At 48.1% G+C, this 16,121-nt stretch overlaps 1 protein-coding gene across 2 annotated transcripts; it reads left to right on the plus strand.

Moving 5' to 3' along the window:
• Positions 1-1,016: 1,016 nt before the first annotated feature.
• On the plus strand, positions 1,017-15,171 carry cadm2b (cell adhesion molecule 2b). Of its 2 annotated transcripts, XM_085916100.1 has the most exons (10): positions 1,017-1,164; positions 1,397-1,423; positions 6,805-6,954; positions 8,930-9,082; positions 9,158-9,295; positions 10,722-10,880; positions 11,109-11,199; positions 11,410-11,588; positions 12,931-13,053; positions 13,228-15,171. In XM_085916100.1, the coding sequence occupies exons 3-10, from the start codon at positions 6,867-6,869 to the stop codon at positions 13,344-13,346; spliced, it is 1,050 nt and encodes a 349-aa protein (XP_085772226.1). In that variant the 5' UTR covers positions 1,017-1,164; positions 1,397-1,423; positions 6,805-6,866; the 3' UTR covers positions 13,347-15,171. The 2 variants fall into 2 exon arrangements, with proteins under 2 accessions (XP_085772226.1, XP_085772225.1); XM_085916099.1 differs by having other exon boundaries at positions 1,072-1,423.
• Positions 15,172-16,121: the final 950 nt, after the last annotated feature.

The raw sequence follows: 16,121 nt of genomic DNA on the forward strand, positions 1-16,121 counted from the left end.
ACGGGTTAGTTACACGCCGCTCGTCCCGGGAGACTTGCTCACGGCACGCCGATGGCCAGATAGCGGCTCACGCTGCGCTTCTCAGATTGCTTGTCCGCCCGTCCGCCTCGATTACTTGCTCACCGCTTTCTTATCTGGCTCCCGTTGACGTGCTTTGTTTCGGCGTCGCTGCGGCCGGCCCTCATCCGTCTCTCCGGCCGGCCCTCATCCGTCTCGCCGGCCGGCTGGATGAATTAAGGGGAGTTCTTCCGGGATGTTCCGAGTGACTTCTCGACTGGCCGAGACGTGGGAAGGTGACTGAACAGTTCTGACATGTGGGATCCCTCAAGGCTGTGTCATTGGAACCCTTTTGTTTTATGTTGAACTTTGGGTCAGATGCTTCAGCAGTTGAATCCGGATTGAAATAAATAGGTTGACTTTTTGTCTTTCAGGTGTTGGTCGTTTGAATGAAAACAAATGACTCTTTTGGTGGGGCTCTGTTTGAGCGATACTCGGGAAAAGTGCTGCATGTGTGGAAATGCAGCGAGAACACGCAGTTGTGACTTGCACGCGGGGCAGGGCAGGGCAGGGCAGGGCAGGACAGGGCAGGGCCGCCTCCCAAAGCGCCTCCTCTGCAAACGTGTCACCGGCGTGATGATGGATGGGTGCGCGCTTCTCACATATCAGCAAAGAGGAAGTGGTCCTTTCCAGCGTGATGGCGTGAAATAAAAAGGTCTGGACGTGGTTAGGGAAGTCGTACGGCGAGCCCAAGCGTCTGAAAGCCAAAGGAGCGAGGCCGATGAAAATCATCAAATCGGACGTTATCGACTCTTTGCCGTCTTGGCAGCCGTCTTCCAAATTGGGCCTCGCGGAACTCTGTTCTCAGCATTTTATTTCCACCCCTCTCTTTTTTCCAGCTCTTAATTGGTGGGGCCTCACACTTTATGATCGACGTTTCAAAAGAAGTGTCCGATTTTCCATAGTATTCTGACTTGGAAATTTTTGATTGTATTTTTGCGAAAATATTTTCACTGATGTCAGCTTGTTTATTTCCCAAACGTGCCTCTGGCCGGCTGGCTGGCGTGTGTGACAAAATGGTCACCTGATGAAACGATGTAAGGAGAAAGTGAAACTAAGACTTGTTGTTGCCGTGGAAACAAGCGGCTTGATTCAAGAGCGTGCAGCGTACGTAAGGAAAAACGCAACTTGGCTGACGGGCCGAAATGCGTGTGTCTGATATGCTGCTTGAGAGCGGATTTGCGCAATTATCTGGAGGATCCTTTGCTCATTTGTTAACGCTTGCGAGGCTAGCCTAGCCTAGCCTAGCCGCGCGCTCTATGAAATCCACATGTTTCCTCCCGGCCGATGTCTAACCTGCTGTTTTCTCCCCTCCCTTTGCCTCCCCTCACGCTATCAGTGGAAGGGACAAAAAGCAAAGCCAGAGGTGAGTTATTGCCTCCATTTTCTTGCTACATGATTGATGTCGCGCACGTGGTGGCAAAGCGTTTGTTTTCTCTCGACTTGACTGTTATTGTTCCGCAAGACAGGCTCGCTCGGGCTTGTTCAAGGTGTCATTTTCACTGGTAATGTGCCGCCTTTCCACGATTCTTTTCCTCAATGTGTGGTGATGGGATGACCCTTTCCCTGCTAACAGCTCTAAAAAAGAAAGCTGTGGCAAAAACACTTTTTGTCAGTCTTTTTGTATATGAAAGTCGGCGCATGAAAACTGTGTTGTCACTGTTTTTGTTTTTTTCGTTTCATCTTTCTTTCCAGCCAATTGTGTAATATAGTTCACAATCGGGAGACAATAGTGTTTTCCTGACCCACTTTCCGATGTGGATATATTGTCTTTTTTTTTTTTTTTTTTTTTCTCTTCACTTGACTTCCTGCTGCACAAAAGACAATGATGAGAAGTAAGCCTCCCCCCCTCCAAGATATTTATTGCCAGCCAGCCAGCCAGCCCGACCGACCCTTTTGTCTCCCCGCTGCGTCAAATCACAGGCGAGGACTTACTCAGTTTGCAGCCTCCAAAAACAAAAATGTCCACTTTGACGGAGAGCGCGGCTCATTGCATTGTTTTCTTTTTAATGGGCTCTTTAACATTTTAATGAACTCATTAAACATTTGCACTGACTGCAAAGCACGTAGGTGGATCCGACTGATGAAAGCCTTCGCAGATAACGCGTGGATGCCGCCCAAAAATAACCTTGTGCAAACTGTCACACAACTAGACCTTTGAAAAAAAATAAAACATCATAATAATACGGTAATGTTGCATATGTTAAAATAAGTCTACAAGAGTCAGTTAAAATAAGGCCCTCTGAAAATTGCACAGGTTGGAAATCCTCCAAAAGTGAAAAGTAGACCACCATAAATCCAGAAGGCAAAAAAAAACCCAAACTTGACGAGCGTAAATCCACCAAAAGCAGGTCAAAACAAAACTCGCACTCCAGATCAGAATTGATGCCGAGACAAGAAGAGAGGTGGAGTCCGTTTGTTACGTGGCCAAAAGCCACCTTCGCCCTGGCCTGGCCTGGCACCAACCACCAAAGCAAATGGATTTTCCCTAACCGGATCAGCGGGACGTCGGAAAGGCCCGTCCCGTCGTTCGCTAGATTGCGAAGGGCAACTTTGCAGACATGCCTCACTCTGGACAGGTAATTTAGCGATTAGCTCCCGCTAATGGATCAGAGCCAGATTTAGTGCTAATTAGCTAATGTCCTTAAAGACTTCTTAAATCTTTCCAATCAAGGAGAGCAATAGCTTAGCGGCGAGACTTTATTGCCCGAGTGTTGGCCTTAACAACTTTCCTGTCAACGTGAGCGATGACCGGCGGCGCCGACAAATATGACCTTTCTCTCGTTATTGCGACAATTTAGCTGTAATATGCTGTTATTCCTCTTTTGGCCTGGCCTGGCACCGCACCGAAGGTCAGTGAAGGTGACACGGCGGGTGGAGTTGTTGCGTTGCCTTCAAGGAAAGTCCCAAAAAATTCACGCATGTCTTATCTGCTTCTATGGAGCTTTGCCATTACCAACACTTTGCAGTTAATGAAGGTGTCATATTGGCACATGATCCTCATGATGAATGTAGTCGCTTTTAACACGCTCTTTGCATAATTGCTTCACATTTTGATGCATTGGGGGGAGGGGAGGGGCATGCGTGCGTGCGTGTGTGCGTGCACGCCACGGGATCTTGACGACAGCTCTATAGGCTGCACTTGCTAAACGAGTTAAAGAAATCGTGGCCTCTTTTGCAAATACTAAAATGGAATAAAATTCAGCCGGTCCGACCATTTGCCCTCCAGTTGAGTTTTTTTTTTTAAGGTAATTGAACCTGCCACTACTTCTTGGTGGGCCTCCTACTGTTTAAAAATGAACAAACGCTCACAGAACTCTCCATCCGACACACTTTAGAGGTCAAGTATCGTACGTACCTTCTGGATTCAGAATCATTCCTAGTCAGCTGACTTTCAAAAGCGTATTTCCATCCCCCATCTCTCATCCCTCCTCTCCTTTGTTACATTTAATTGCAAAGGGCATTAGAACAGCTCAATTGCTATTTTGCCGAGCTGCGGCGCCAACGATAACCGAGGCGCGGTGCTGTTTAAACACGGGAAGCTGTTAGCTGTTTGAAATTGCTTTCAAGTCTCGCCGCCGAGGCCGCTGGAGGAGGAATAGATTTCATTGGAAGTGCAAGAACACCTTTATTTGCAGCCGTAGAAATGATGAAAAGCTCGTGACACGTATCGGAGTGAAGGTTAAGTGAGAATAACAGCCGGGATGCTTATTAGAAGTCAACCTGATTGAACGCATTCATAAGATTCGGATTCCTTCGACCGAATTGCCGTCGCGAGTGCGCTCGTGTTAGAATAAGACTCGCTAGTCTGAAAAGGAGGGCATCCAGATTGCAAACAATCCAAGATTTTTATCCCACAAAAAAACGGCGCTGTATGGCTTTGATCAAATACGGAAATACGTATTTGCCGACAAATGTTGTGGGTACTTTTTAGCGTTAAGAAACAAGTTGTGTTCTTGTGGCCTTTTAGAGGCAGGCCCACGTTTTTGGGTTGTTACGGATGGAGCTGGTCTCGGGGAGGCGACATTTGCCAGGCTCTCGGTGCCCCCACAGCGAAATGCGGCCATCTTTCATCTTGAGCCCAGGCTCACCAAGAGGCGCGAGTGCCTGCGGTGCATTGTAAAATTGCCGGCGGAGCAAAAGGTCACCCGAACGGCTCCATTGATGCCAGCTCCACACCACTTTGATGAAGAGCACATTTTGTTGCCAATTTGTTGGCCGGCTGTCTGATTTATTGATACCACAAATGAGCGGCCGGCCACCAAACAAATATTTAGCACGACCGAGTCCAAATTGCACGAGGAGAATGAAAGTGCTCTTGGCACGCAACCTTGAGGTGCGCCTTTTTACACGATGTATCTGTCGAGGTGATGCAAATTCCCACCGACGCGAGCCAAAAACATTCCAGTCGATTCATCACGGCGCTTTCGTGCTCTCGCGGGAGATGAACTTTAGGGAACTCGGCACAGTTATATTAAGTGTCGACGGTAAAGCTCGCCTTGTTGTGATTTGAGAGAGCTATAGATCAACACAAGCTAGTTTTCAGGCGAAGGAGAATGACACTCGGCGTCGGCGGTGAACTTCTATAGCGCTCGCTGAATGGCGTGATTGGAAGAAGAAGAAAATCTTGTTGTCAGAGGAGCGAGCAGCCTCGCGTGGCGGGAAGTCACGGGGGAGACGGCAAACTGTTATTCCTTGTTCTTGCCGCGCGCCACCAGGGGCCCTCTGCACTTTTTAATTAAATGGAATATTTATACAGCGTACGTGTGGAACTTCCCTCCCTCCCTCCCTCCCGGCCTCTGTTCCCCCAACATGCCGGCAAATGGGCCACGCCGTTTAGACTCGGCCAATTAATTACAATTTCGTCACGACACAGCATTAGCGGTGATTAATTCCCTACATTCCCACGGGTGGATGTTCAAGGCGCAAAGATGGAAATCTTTTTGTTTTTGTCAACATTGGCAACCATTCTATATGTTCCGTAGCCATCTAGCACATCTTAGAAGACCCTCTTCCCTCCTTTTGGTGGTGCCCCTGCAAAAAGGTCCCGTTTTTTTCCATTCATCAGCCCGGATGAACGGAGAACGCCACCGTCCTCCTCGTATGGATATTCTCCACGTAGCTCAGAAAGAAAATCAATAAAGCCCCAGTATCATCTTGCAAGGCTCACATTTGGAGTCAAGGCTGGACTTTTGGATAAGTGGCCGAAGGGCTTGCTTGTCATGTGTGATACTTGATGTTGGGTCACGGAGGACAGTAGGGAAGCCTTTTTTTGCTTTGTTTTTGTTGAGCCCTGGAGCAGCGTCAAGTCCCGATTCCTTGGCCATGAAACATATTGGCTGAACTTTAGCATTGTAGAGCACTTTCAAAGGGCCACCGCAGTGCGCATCAATTTGATCATAAATTCCTTTTATTCAGGTCGAGTCCATTGAGTTGGTTTCATTAACCACAATACATTAGATTGAGCCAACCCAAATACTTTTGGAAATTCAGGACATGATTTTTTATGTTTCCACAAGTCGCCCCAAGTAGGTGACATCAAAAGTCCAATAAGGATTTGTTTTGAATATGTTTTTTTGTCAGAGTAAAACTCTGGTAGCTGCTAATCATCGCTTTGCACCTGCAGCACGGCCGGAGTGCATCTGTTGCCGCCGTTTCCTCTCGTCAAATATTTGTGTTTACACAACGCCGCAGCCGAGCTCAGCCTTCCCTCCCTCCCTCCCATCTGCCGAGCCAAATATTTCATTCACGAGCCGCCGCATTTGATTGTGTTGGAAAGTTAGCGGCGGTGGCGGCGGTGGCGGCGTGGACTAATCCGACACGTGCTGACGCGGTGGCCCGTGATCACGCCGCCGCTCGGGCTGACATCGGCGCTTTCCACTTTCTGTCTTAAGAGTTGAACTTGACCCTCCCTCAAAACTCAAACTCATCGTTCAAAGGGAGATGATTGAGGTTACAGAATGAGCATGCAAACAGGTGAGCTTTTCATTGGCTAAAGGAGAAAAAAGAAACATGATGAAGCGTCTCGGTTTTGGCGTGCTCGCCGTCACCTGCGAGAGTTGCAAGCTGTCAACGAGCGGCATCCTTTCAACGCGCACAATACCCCAAAGACACTCCACTGCTCGCTGGCTGGCTGGCTGGCTGGCTGGCTCACACGCTCTTGACACCGATTAGCCTCGGGCGCCCATATGAATTCCGGTTTGGGGGCGATGCATCGTCTCTGGCGAGCGCACTCTTTGTTGAGTGTGTCATCGGCCAGGTGACCTTGGCGTCTTTTGTCACGAAAGACGCCATGTCTTGAAAAAAAAATGTCACGTCTGAATCCATGCAGAGAGAATCAAACGCGGCCGAATGGGTTCAATGGGACTGAATGGTGGCCGGATGCTTTAATGAGCAAAAATACCTGCCGGGACGAAGCTCTCATTGCTATTTTTAGTCGGCCCCGACGTGTCCCTGAGCTGACGAGCGACGTCCATCGGGACGGTCGAGGTCAAGGAAGGTCCGCCGATCTTTGGGTGTCCTGGGAGGCGTGATGGGGGGGGGGGCCTCCGGCGCTCACCGGACTAATGAGGCGGGCGAGCGCTCCCCGGGCCGACGCGGTCGAGCGGCCGCCTGAATGTCACCTTGCGACGGGAGAGCCGCATTTCAGGGTGACGTAAGCGCACCGTGAGAGCAGCGAGCGTCAGAGAGTCATCTTTTCAATTTGCCAGCTAGCTCAGTTGAAGGATGTTGTGATCATTTCCACAGGTGGCCAAGGTCAGTTCCCCATCACTCAGAACGTGACAGCGTTGGAGGGCTCGGCCGCCAACATGACCTGCCGGGTGGACTTCAACGATAACACCTCCCTCCAGTGGTCCAACCCCGCGCAGCAGACGCTCTTCTTCGGTGACAAGAAAGGTGAGGACGTGCGTACTCATTTGAGATTTTTCAACTTTTGCCTAGACACTTTTGCAGGTTTCACAGGAGTAGTTGATGATGATGACGATGATAAAACATCTGCTGCTTTGTCTTTAAATAACAACACAAAAGAAAAAATTCCCAAGTAGCCTGAAGCAAAGTATTCTGGGGCCAGAAAAGATTCAAATGACCTTTCAACGGCTATATTGGTGTTTTTCTTCTTTTTTTTTTTTTTTTTAATAATGACTTAAAAGTTATGCGTATTATTAAGTGACTGCTGGGGAGAGCTGAAGACAAAATCTGATCTTTGGCCTTTGGATAATTTGTTCCATTTGAATTCAGCTCTGACAAATGAGGATGAAAAAAGCCCAAAGCCTATTTGATGTGATGAAAGAAGGGACAAAAGGATAAAAGCAGATGCGTCTGTCTTGAGAAATTTAAAGCCACGTCACACCCGCTGGATGTTCATTTGCCACGTGTGCTGAGGGAGGGAGGGAGGGAGGGAGGGAGGGAGGGAGGGAGGGAGGGAGGGAGGGACATTGGCGCCGGATCGCCAAAGGTCAGCGAGCCAAATGGATGGCGGCCGCCTTGTAGTAAATGAAAGCGTTAACGTGCGCGCCCCAACATTCGGTCGCCGTTGTTGTTGGGAATGCTATCGACAGCCTTTGATTGGCTAATCAATTGGATTAGGAGAATTGGAGAAAAATCTTTCTCTGTCATCAAGTATTTGATGGACTTTGTACGGCAGACTAAATGCGCTTTGCAGCGTGTCAGGGTGAATTTGCGCGAGTGGCAGCACATAAAGTACTCGTATTAAACGTGAGCCGTTTTCTTCTCAGTCGCGTGTCGGAGAATTAACTCTGCCGGGCGGGCAGATGGATTGCTGTGAATACAAGGTGTTTCATCTCATAAATACATCTTGCCAAATGTTTCACGATGATACGATTATATATTAAAAGATCAAGTTCAATCAGCGTTGTGTAAAGATATACGCGCATTTAAATGCGCCTGCCCCTTTGCAAACATTTTCTATTGACACTTTTCCTGTGTGGGTTTGTGAAAGAAACGCTCCAAGTGTGTCACTTTGCCAAAAGAAACGGTTATTTCTTGTAACGTTTCCAGGCGCCGCATGGCCGCTCTTGGTTGAAACTCATTTTTTGGTTTTCTCTTTGTGTTTCAAGCCAGGGTTCCAAAAATGAGACGTTGTAATTTCCCCGTTTGCTTTCAAGCTGGATGTCGCCGCCATTGTTCCGCTCGTGGCCTGTCTGGTCCGATATTACGCAAACCGGCGTAATAGAAACAAACACCAAAGAATTCAAAGCAATAAATTAACTGGGAAAGTGCTTTCCCCACGAAATGTGACAAAGCAGTAAAGTAGAAAAAGGAGACAGCTAGGAAATTGATAAGTGCGAAGTAGAACCAAGGAAAAAAATAAATATATATATATATATATATATATATATATATATATATTTATTTATTATTTTTTTTGTCACAGCGTCTTTGCTTTTCAATGTCCTTAGGGGAGTGACTAGTACCGCCCCGCCCCGCTGTCTGTTTTAGTCATCGGCCTTCACACAATTTTGTGGCGCGTTTGAGCTGCAGCACATGTACAAGGTCATCGTGGCACATTTACGTGTCCCTCCGGTGGGAAATGAACCTTTTCATCACATCGATTTCCTCAAGAGCGCGCTAAAACAATCCTTGTCACGCACGCTGACATTTGCCTCTGATTGTGACGGATCTCCGGTGCCGAGCCCGGTAGCGGGATTCCCTCGCCCGGCCAGCTGGCGGAGTCATACGCTTCGCTTCCGGTGTTCGCTGGCTGAATGTTTGTTTTATGTAACTGTATAGTTGAAGTGGCTGCGTGCATATGAAGTTTCTGCTAAAAGTCTTCCCGTGAGTCCAAAATCAATGCAACGTGTTTACGTCAAGGAATATTGTAATCTCAGACGGGATGGCTTTTTTCGAGCAGCTCTTCGGGACAACCGGATCGAGCTGGTGCGAGCGTCGTGGCAGGAGCTGACCATCCGCATCAACGACGTCAGCCTGGCCGACGAGGGCCAGTACACGTGCTCGCTCTTCACCATGCCCGTCAAGACCACCAAGGCCTTTCTCACCGTCTTAGGTCAGTTACGAAGGGACCGAGCCAGCTTCTACCACGTGTCGTCCGTCACGGTCGGTGTGGCGCGCTGTGTCCCAGGTGTGCCGGAGCGGCCCAAGATCACGGGCTTCACCAGCCCGGCCCTGGAAGGCGAGAGCATCGGCCTGACGTGCACCACGACGGGAAGCAAGCCGGCGGCCCGCCTCCGCTGGTTCCGCAACGACAAGGAGGTCCAAGGTGGGTCACGTGTGGAGCAGCGTCATACGGCTAGATTTAAAAGTGTCAATGAGCAAAGGTATTGGAACACCTCCAAGAAAAGCCATGATGGACAATAGCTTTGCTAGTGCACTTAAAACATTAGGGACCAAATCAAGTGACTCTCAGATTTTTCTTCGACTTCTGCTCAATTGTGTTTCCGCTCTGCTGTCGACGTTGTTTAGGTTCAAACGAGAACACGGAAAGAATATTTGTCACGCCTCGTTATGTGAAAAGAAGGCTGAGCAAAAGATGCGAGAGCAGCAGATGGCGCAGTGATCGCTCCGTTCCGGCTTTTATGGCAAAGACCCAAAAGAAGGAGCCAAATCTTCCATGTTTTTCTTGCCTGCTTTTGACAGGCGGGGCTCTTTAATGTCACCCGCCCGGCCCGATGGATGCGGCGGGCCGGGTGACACTTGCTCTTTATTGAAGTTTTCCCACTTGAAAGCCTTTTCCTGGTGCTTCCTTCCGTCCGTCCGTCTGTCTGTTTGGCTGCTTGGTCGGCGTGGCGTGATTGATGGCGGCGCGGCGAGGATGTGAAAGACTGGCCGCGTTGAGATGGCGCGCACGTAGATGCTCGAAGCGGGAGCCGTCCGTCTTGGTGGAGATGACGTGCCTGAGTGCCTGAGTGCCTGAGTGCCTGCGTGCCTGCGTGCCTGCGTGCCTGCGTGCCTGCGTGCACGTTTCCTTGAGCTTCTCGCCAAAAGTTGAGGTGTGGAACACGCCCGTGGCGGCGAGTCAACACCGTATTCTGCGAGTGGCTGGTTATGTCTGCCAAGCTCTATCTGCTCATTGCCCCCTTTTGGTGCATCCTTGCTGACATCACAGCTTGTTCCTTGAGTCACCGGAGTAGGAAGAAGAAAAAAAAAAAAAAGTCTGGTTCGTGTCTGTTGTCAGGCCGTTGTCAGGCCGCTTGGGCAAAGGCGCCTCGTCGTCAAAGCCACCCGCAGAACAAAGGCGGCGACTGGAGGGCTCGACTTAAAAACTTCATTTCCATGTCAAAGTGTGCCAGAGACGTCAGTCAACGCTCCGGGATGGGAATCTTTTGTAGGCGTGCTTTTTTACGCTAGGAGCGTGATGTTGTGCTGTCACTCAAATTGGCCCTCCTTGCTTGGCTTACGGCAGGCATAATAGCAACAACACGTCGCATTTATTTCGTGCTCTGACTCTCACTTTTATGACTTTTAAGTCATGTCGCCTTGCTGTTTGCAGCGTGGAATATAAATAAATACATGAATCAATTAATGAATACATTTGGAAAAAAATGAATATAAATGAAAAAAAAGACAACTTGGAAAGCATTATGTTTGTGACGGCACAGCGACTCGGGTCCGGTCGGCAGCAGACTGGCTCCGTTGCGTGTGTTTCCTTTGTCCAATTTCATTTGATGAAAATGACCCGCCCGCAGGCACCACCGAGGTGACGGCCTCGGGCAAGTCCTTGACGGTGAGGAGCAGCCTGCACTTCCAGGTGGAGCGAGGCGACGACCTGGTGGCCTACACCTGCATGGTGGAGCACGTCTCTCTGGCCAACCCTTACGTGACCACCGAAGTCCTGGAGGTCTACTGTGAGTGCCGCGCGCAGCAGCCCACGCACGCACGCACGCACGCAGACGGATTAGCATTGAGAAGAAAATACGAGAATCCAGATTACACCGGCGTCTGCGGGTTTACTTTTGCTTTCCGGCGGGATTAGTGAGGATTAGCATGCAGGTAAGGGATTAGTAGCAGAAGACGGGCGGGGGAATACGAGCCGCCCCATACCTGGAGAGCCAACTGACTGCTTTTGTTTGCAGATGCTCCCCATCTGGAGATCACGCATTCGCTGATCATCCCGCAGGAGGGCCAGTACTTGAAGCTGGAGTGTGTTTCCAGAGGAAACCCCAGGTGGGTCACACCTGATAGCCAATAGCAGAGCTGTCACGTGACTCCACAATTGATTGCTTTGAATTAGATGATTCGCTCGGGTGACAAAGTGAGTTGCCTCGCTTGAGTAGAACTCGCAGGAGCAGACAAACTATTGAAAGAAAAAAAAAAAAAAAAACAACCATCCGCTATTCCATAACATGGGCTCTCTGTTGCGTTGGCCCGATCCAGACCAGAATCGGTGGTGTGGTCCAAAGACGGCGGCGACCTGCCCGACGTGGAGCGCATGATCGTGGAGGGCCGAGAGCTCACCATCACCACGTTGAACAAAACCGACAACGGCACGTACCGCTGCGAGGCCAGCAACCAGCTGGGCACCAGCAGCGCCGAGTATAAACTCTTGGTATACGGTGAGAACATGCCGGGATTTCAAAAGCTTTGCCTACATCTGTTTATAGGCAGAGGTAAAAGTACGTCCTGTCTAGAAAATGAATTTGACTCTCAGGATGCCAGACACAAGTCTGCAATGCTTCACTTGACTCAATGTCATTGACAGCCTCAAATCAAGTGAGAAATCTCGGCTGTGAGTATTGACTGTGTACTGAATTTTAAAAGCCACCTCGACCGAGTGAGTCTTGCTCGCCTCGCCTCGCTTGGCCTGGCCTGGCCTCGCCTCGCTGCTGCTTTTTGAAAGCCACGGCGCAGAAATGGTCGGGGGCGGCGCTACGACGCCTCCTCTCCATCCAAATGCGCCGAGCTCGACTCAATCTTGCGGGACAATTCAGCTTTGTTCCCATCACGTCCGGCTGACTCCTCAGATGGCCTCGGCCCCGAAGACTCATCGGCGGCACCCAATAAATGTCACGGGCGCGCCCCGATTCATCACCGCCGCCCATTATGCGCCCTAATATGCTTTATTAAGCCAAGCGAGGCAACGCGGCGTGTCGTAATTACTCGGAGATGTCGGCGAGACCGCAGCAGATGCGGCGCGCTTAAGTACACTTGAGCGATGGCCGCCGCGTCTCACGTCTGCAGCGCCGGCAGCCAGAAAGGGGGGGGGGGGCACACGGCCCCCCCTACTGTTCAGAAGAGGAACAGACTTTTTAGAGCTGTGCCAATTAAGTCTTCCAAAGTGGCAGCCACAAATCATCTTTCTTTTTTACATTCCGTTCACGTAGAAATCGAAAACAAATGTGACAAAAATGGCAGTTGTTTCTGATCAAATATTTCTTGACTGTTTTCTTTTGCGACTCGGTATGAGAATCAACAAACCAGGAATGGCAATAATTGTTTGACTTTTCTCGTCCTGCGAAAAGCTTTTTGCGTTTCCCCAACGACATTGCCGCATCAGGCAATCTCATTCCGCCTGGGCCAACATGACACGGAGCGCGCGGCCGATGATGGATGAGCTAACAGAGGTAGAAAATAGTGTTATTTGCGCGCTGCTTTTATCAACTAGTAGCCGGCCGAGGAGCACGTTGAAAGTACAGTAAAGCGAAGCGATCGGAGGTCTCGGTGGTGTACGTCGGTCATTTTGATATGATGTTGAAACAGTTGGAATGTTCCACTTTGCCCATGCAAATGCTTTCGTTTGCTCTCAAGCACATCATCAAAAGGGAAGGCTCACTATTTGGCAAGCGGATTGTTGCTCTGATCGAGGTGCATGTACCGAAATGTGGCTTTTCAGCCGCTTGTCCGTCCGTCCGTACTTGCCTGAATGACAAGAACCAATGTCTTTGCTCCATGTCTCAGACCCCAATGCCATCGGGCAGCACGGGCCCGACCACGCCCTGATCGGCGGGGTGGTGGCCGTGGTGGTTTTCATCACCTTGTGCTTGATCATCGTCCTGGGCCGCTACCTGGCCAGACATAAAGGTAAGATGGCGGGCGCCCGCTAGGGCAAAATTTGCCTTGCGCTATGATATTTCTTTCTTTTTTTGCATCTGAGAAAAGCCCTGTGTAGTTCAGCCATGTAAAGTGCAGGTGCTTAGCTAGCTTCCGTAGCGGCGTCACAGTGAGCCGGAGTGTTTTTTCTGCCCACCCACCCAGGCACGTATCTAACGCACGAGGCCAAAGGGTCCGAGGATGCGCCCGACGCCGACACTGCCATCATCAACGCCGAAGGAAACCACATGCACCACGAGGAGAAGAAGGAGTACTTCATTTAGGCTTTTCTTTCTTTTTGGACAACAGACATGCAAATAGAAGCTGCCTCCGTGTCACGTCCTCCTTTTTCTTCATTTGTCATTCACAGACAATTTTTTTTTTTTAATGTACGTCTTGTTCCGGCGATATCAGCGCCACTCAAAGCTGTTTCTTCGTTCAACAGGTTTGTTAGCATTCGGGGAGGATTCTTCTTTTTTTTTTTTCTCCTTTCTCCTCCACAATACCGCAAAGCAAGATCCCAAAGTTGACCCTGAAAGGCAAAACGTAGAAGCACAATCTTCGATAGATTAAAGCCGCTTCCTCTTGGTACCTATTGTTCTTCTTTTTTTTTTTTTTTTTTTTTCCTTCCCCGGGCCGGCATTTAAAAAAGCACAAATTTGTGAGGACGCCACCTGGTTCTTGTCTCAGGATTCGTATTGGGATCAGAGAGGAAAAAAGCGTTTGGTCCACCCCCACCAATGTGAAAGCCCCAAGTAGGGTGGGGGACACTCAACATGTGCATATTGCTGTTAAATACTTTTGCTAGAATGTGAATATTGGTGAAGAATATTGTTGATTCTTTGGCGCATTTGTTTATGGCGTATGGGTGCTGTTCAACGAAAAGCACGTTAAATAAGTATTCCGTGGCTCCCGAATCATGGCCTAGTTCTATTTCAATTTGAATCTTTATTCAAGTCATATTTGTACAATTTATGGTTAAGTCCTGCCATCGGTGGCTCCGCTATAATATTTGAATATTGGTCACGATGGTGGTACTTGAAGAGCTTGAATAGTTGTTTAGATGGGATAAGGACCACCGTGTTACAATCGAAATCCATCAAACGGCAAGCAATGTTCTTTGTTTAGCGGCTCATTTGACGATACGAGCTTTTCCTTGGATAGCGACGGACGGTACTGTTCCGTAAGATTTTTTTCGCTGGGCCAGAAGGTATGTAAATACTATGTAAGTATTGAATTTTACTAATGAAAAGTCAATCGTTCTAACTTGAGTTTCATAGCATTTTCCAACATGTTGTAGATGGCTGGTTTCTTCTATAAAGGAGGCTGAGGGGCCACTGGCAAAGAAAATGGAATGGGAATCAAGGCGTTAATTCGATGACAACATTTGACATCTTTCAAAGAAAAAAAAGGTTGTATTATTTCAGTTATGAGACCATATTCATAGGGAAAAATGATTTGTGACTATTTGAGGAAGAATGTCATCTTGTGAGAAAAATCCTGCTAGTCATCATACATCATACTGTTTTGGACTGTTCTGTTGAGGTCCAAATGGGAACTTTAACCTTCAGTCACTGAACTAATGACTTGCAAAAATTTAAAAAAAAAATCCTTTTCAGCGTGCTCCTCATACTCCTTTGTATTCTTCAAACAGGGATTGTAATGGAGGGCAGAAAAAAGAGAAAATGTATGTATTTGTCACTTTGATCGACACTTAGCATATAATCCAGATATTCTACTTGTTACTCCAAAAGTTCCTTCTTCTGTGACACCACCCAAAATGGACAAAAGGATCACCGTTATGGCCTTTGAGTTTGCTGCAAAAGCGTTGCTGAATCAAACGTCAGCTATCACTGTACAAAAAAAAGGACCACCGACGCTCACCTTACTTCTTCATCATGACGTAAAGAACTCGTTTTGTAAAAAAAAAAAAGAAAAACAACAAAAACAAACTTTTCAATTCGCTGTAAGTAATTTGCTTTTTATGAGGTTAGGGTAAATGTGTGTGTGTGTGTGTGCGTGTGTGTGAGAGATTTTTTTTCCTTCTGCTTAATATTGGATATACATTTTTCAACTATGCCAATGTAAAACTGAAGCGAGCAAAAAAAATGTGGATTAAAATATGAATTTCAACTGAATCCGTTGGCTTGTTGTGCTTTGAGTTATTGCAAGGTCAGCTTTTGTTCCATTTCAATTGCTCTTGCGTGTACAGCCAATCATAGTGCAGTGGGGGCGTGTCTTGCTCAAAACTCAGAGATTCACAAATAGCGCACAGGTGAGGTGACTGAGGACGACAAATGTTATTGAAAATTGGTGAGTATTTTCTTACACGTTATTCTTTTGTCAGGATATCAGTTAAAAAAAAAATTATGGAGGCGATGTATAGGAAGATCAAGTTTTGATGCTATTCATTGTTAAATATATGACCGCTCTCTTTTAAAATTTGATATATCACAGAAAATGGTGACCCTGGCAAAAGTGAAGGAAATTTATTAAAAAAAATCAAATAAAAAAAAAAGCCGTGGTCTCCTCTCCCAAACATTGGGTCAGCTTAATGTTGGATTTGCCCAGAATTCATTTTGCCACTTCCAAGGTGACTGCCAACGACTTTGTGGAGCTGCATGTAGACCACTGAGTTAAAGTGGAGGCGAGGCACTTTGTGACTTGGCAACTTTAATTGGAGGTGAAATGATTGCGCTTTATTGATCCTGCTGGGGGAAATGAGGTCATTAAAAAGAGCGCCTAGCGACTGCCGCGTGCTCACAGACAAATGAGGGCCGGGCCGACATGGATAAAAGAAACAAAACAGTGGAAACAATGGTGGACATTCACATTCTGCACGGCTCATTAGAGCAGCTCCCTCCCTCCATTCCGTGTTACCCTAAACAATTTGTGATTACGAGGGTTAGTCAAAGCCATTGAAATGTATGTGGACATCTTCTGAGGTGAATCAGCCAATTGGCTGCTTCAAGCCTTTTTGTAAATCAAATGGGCATTTCCAGCAGATGAAGCCCGCGGCGAAAGGAAGGCCTCGCCAAACGACATATCGCATATCGGCC

The sequence above is a fragment of the Syngnathus leptorhynchus genome, chromosome 7 (genome assembly GCF_054491065.1).
Source record: "Syngnathus leptorhynchus isolate UIUO chromosome 7, UIUO_Slep, whole genome shotgun sequence".
NCBI lineage: Eukaryota > Metazoa > Chordata > Actinopteri > Syngnathiformes > Syngnathidae > Syngnathus > Syngnathus leptorhynchus.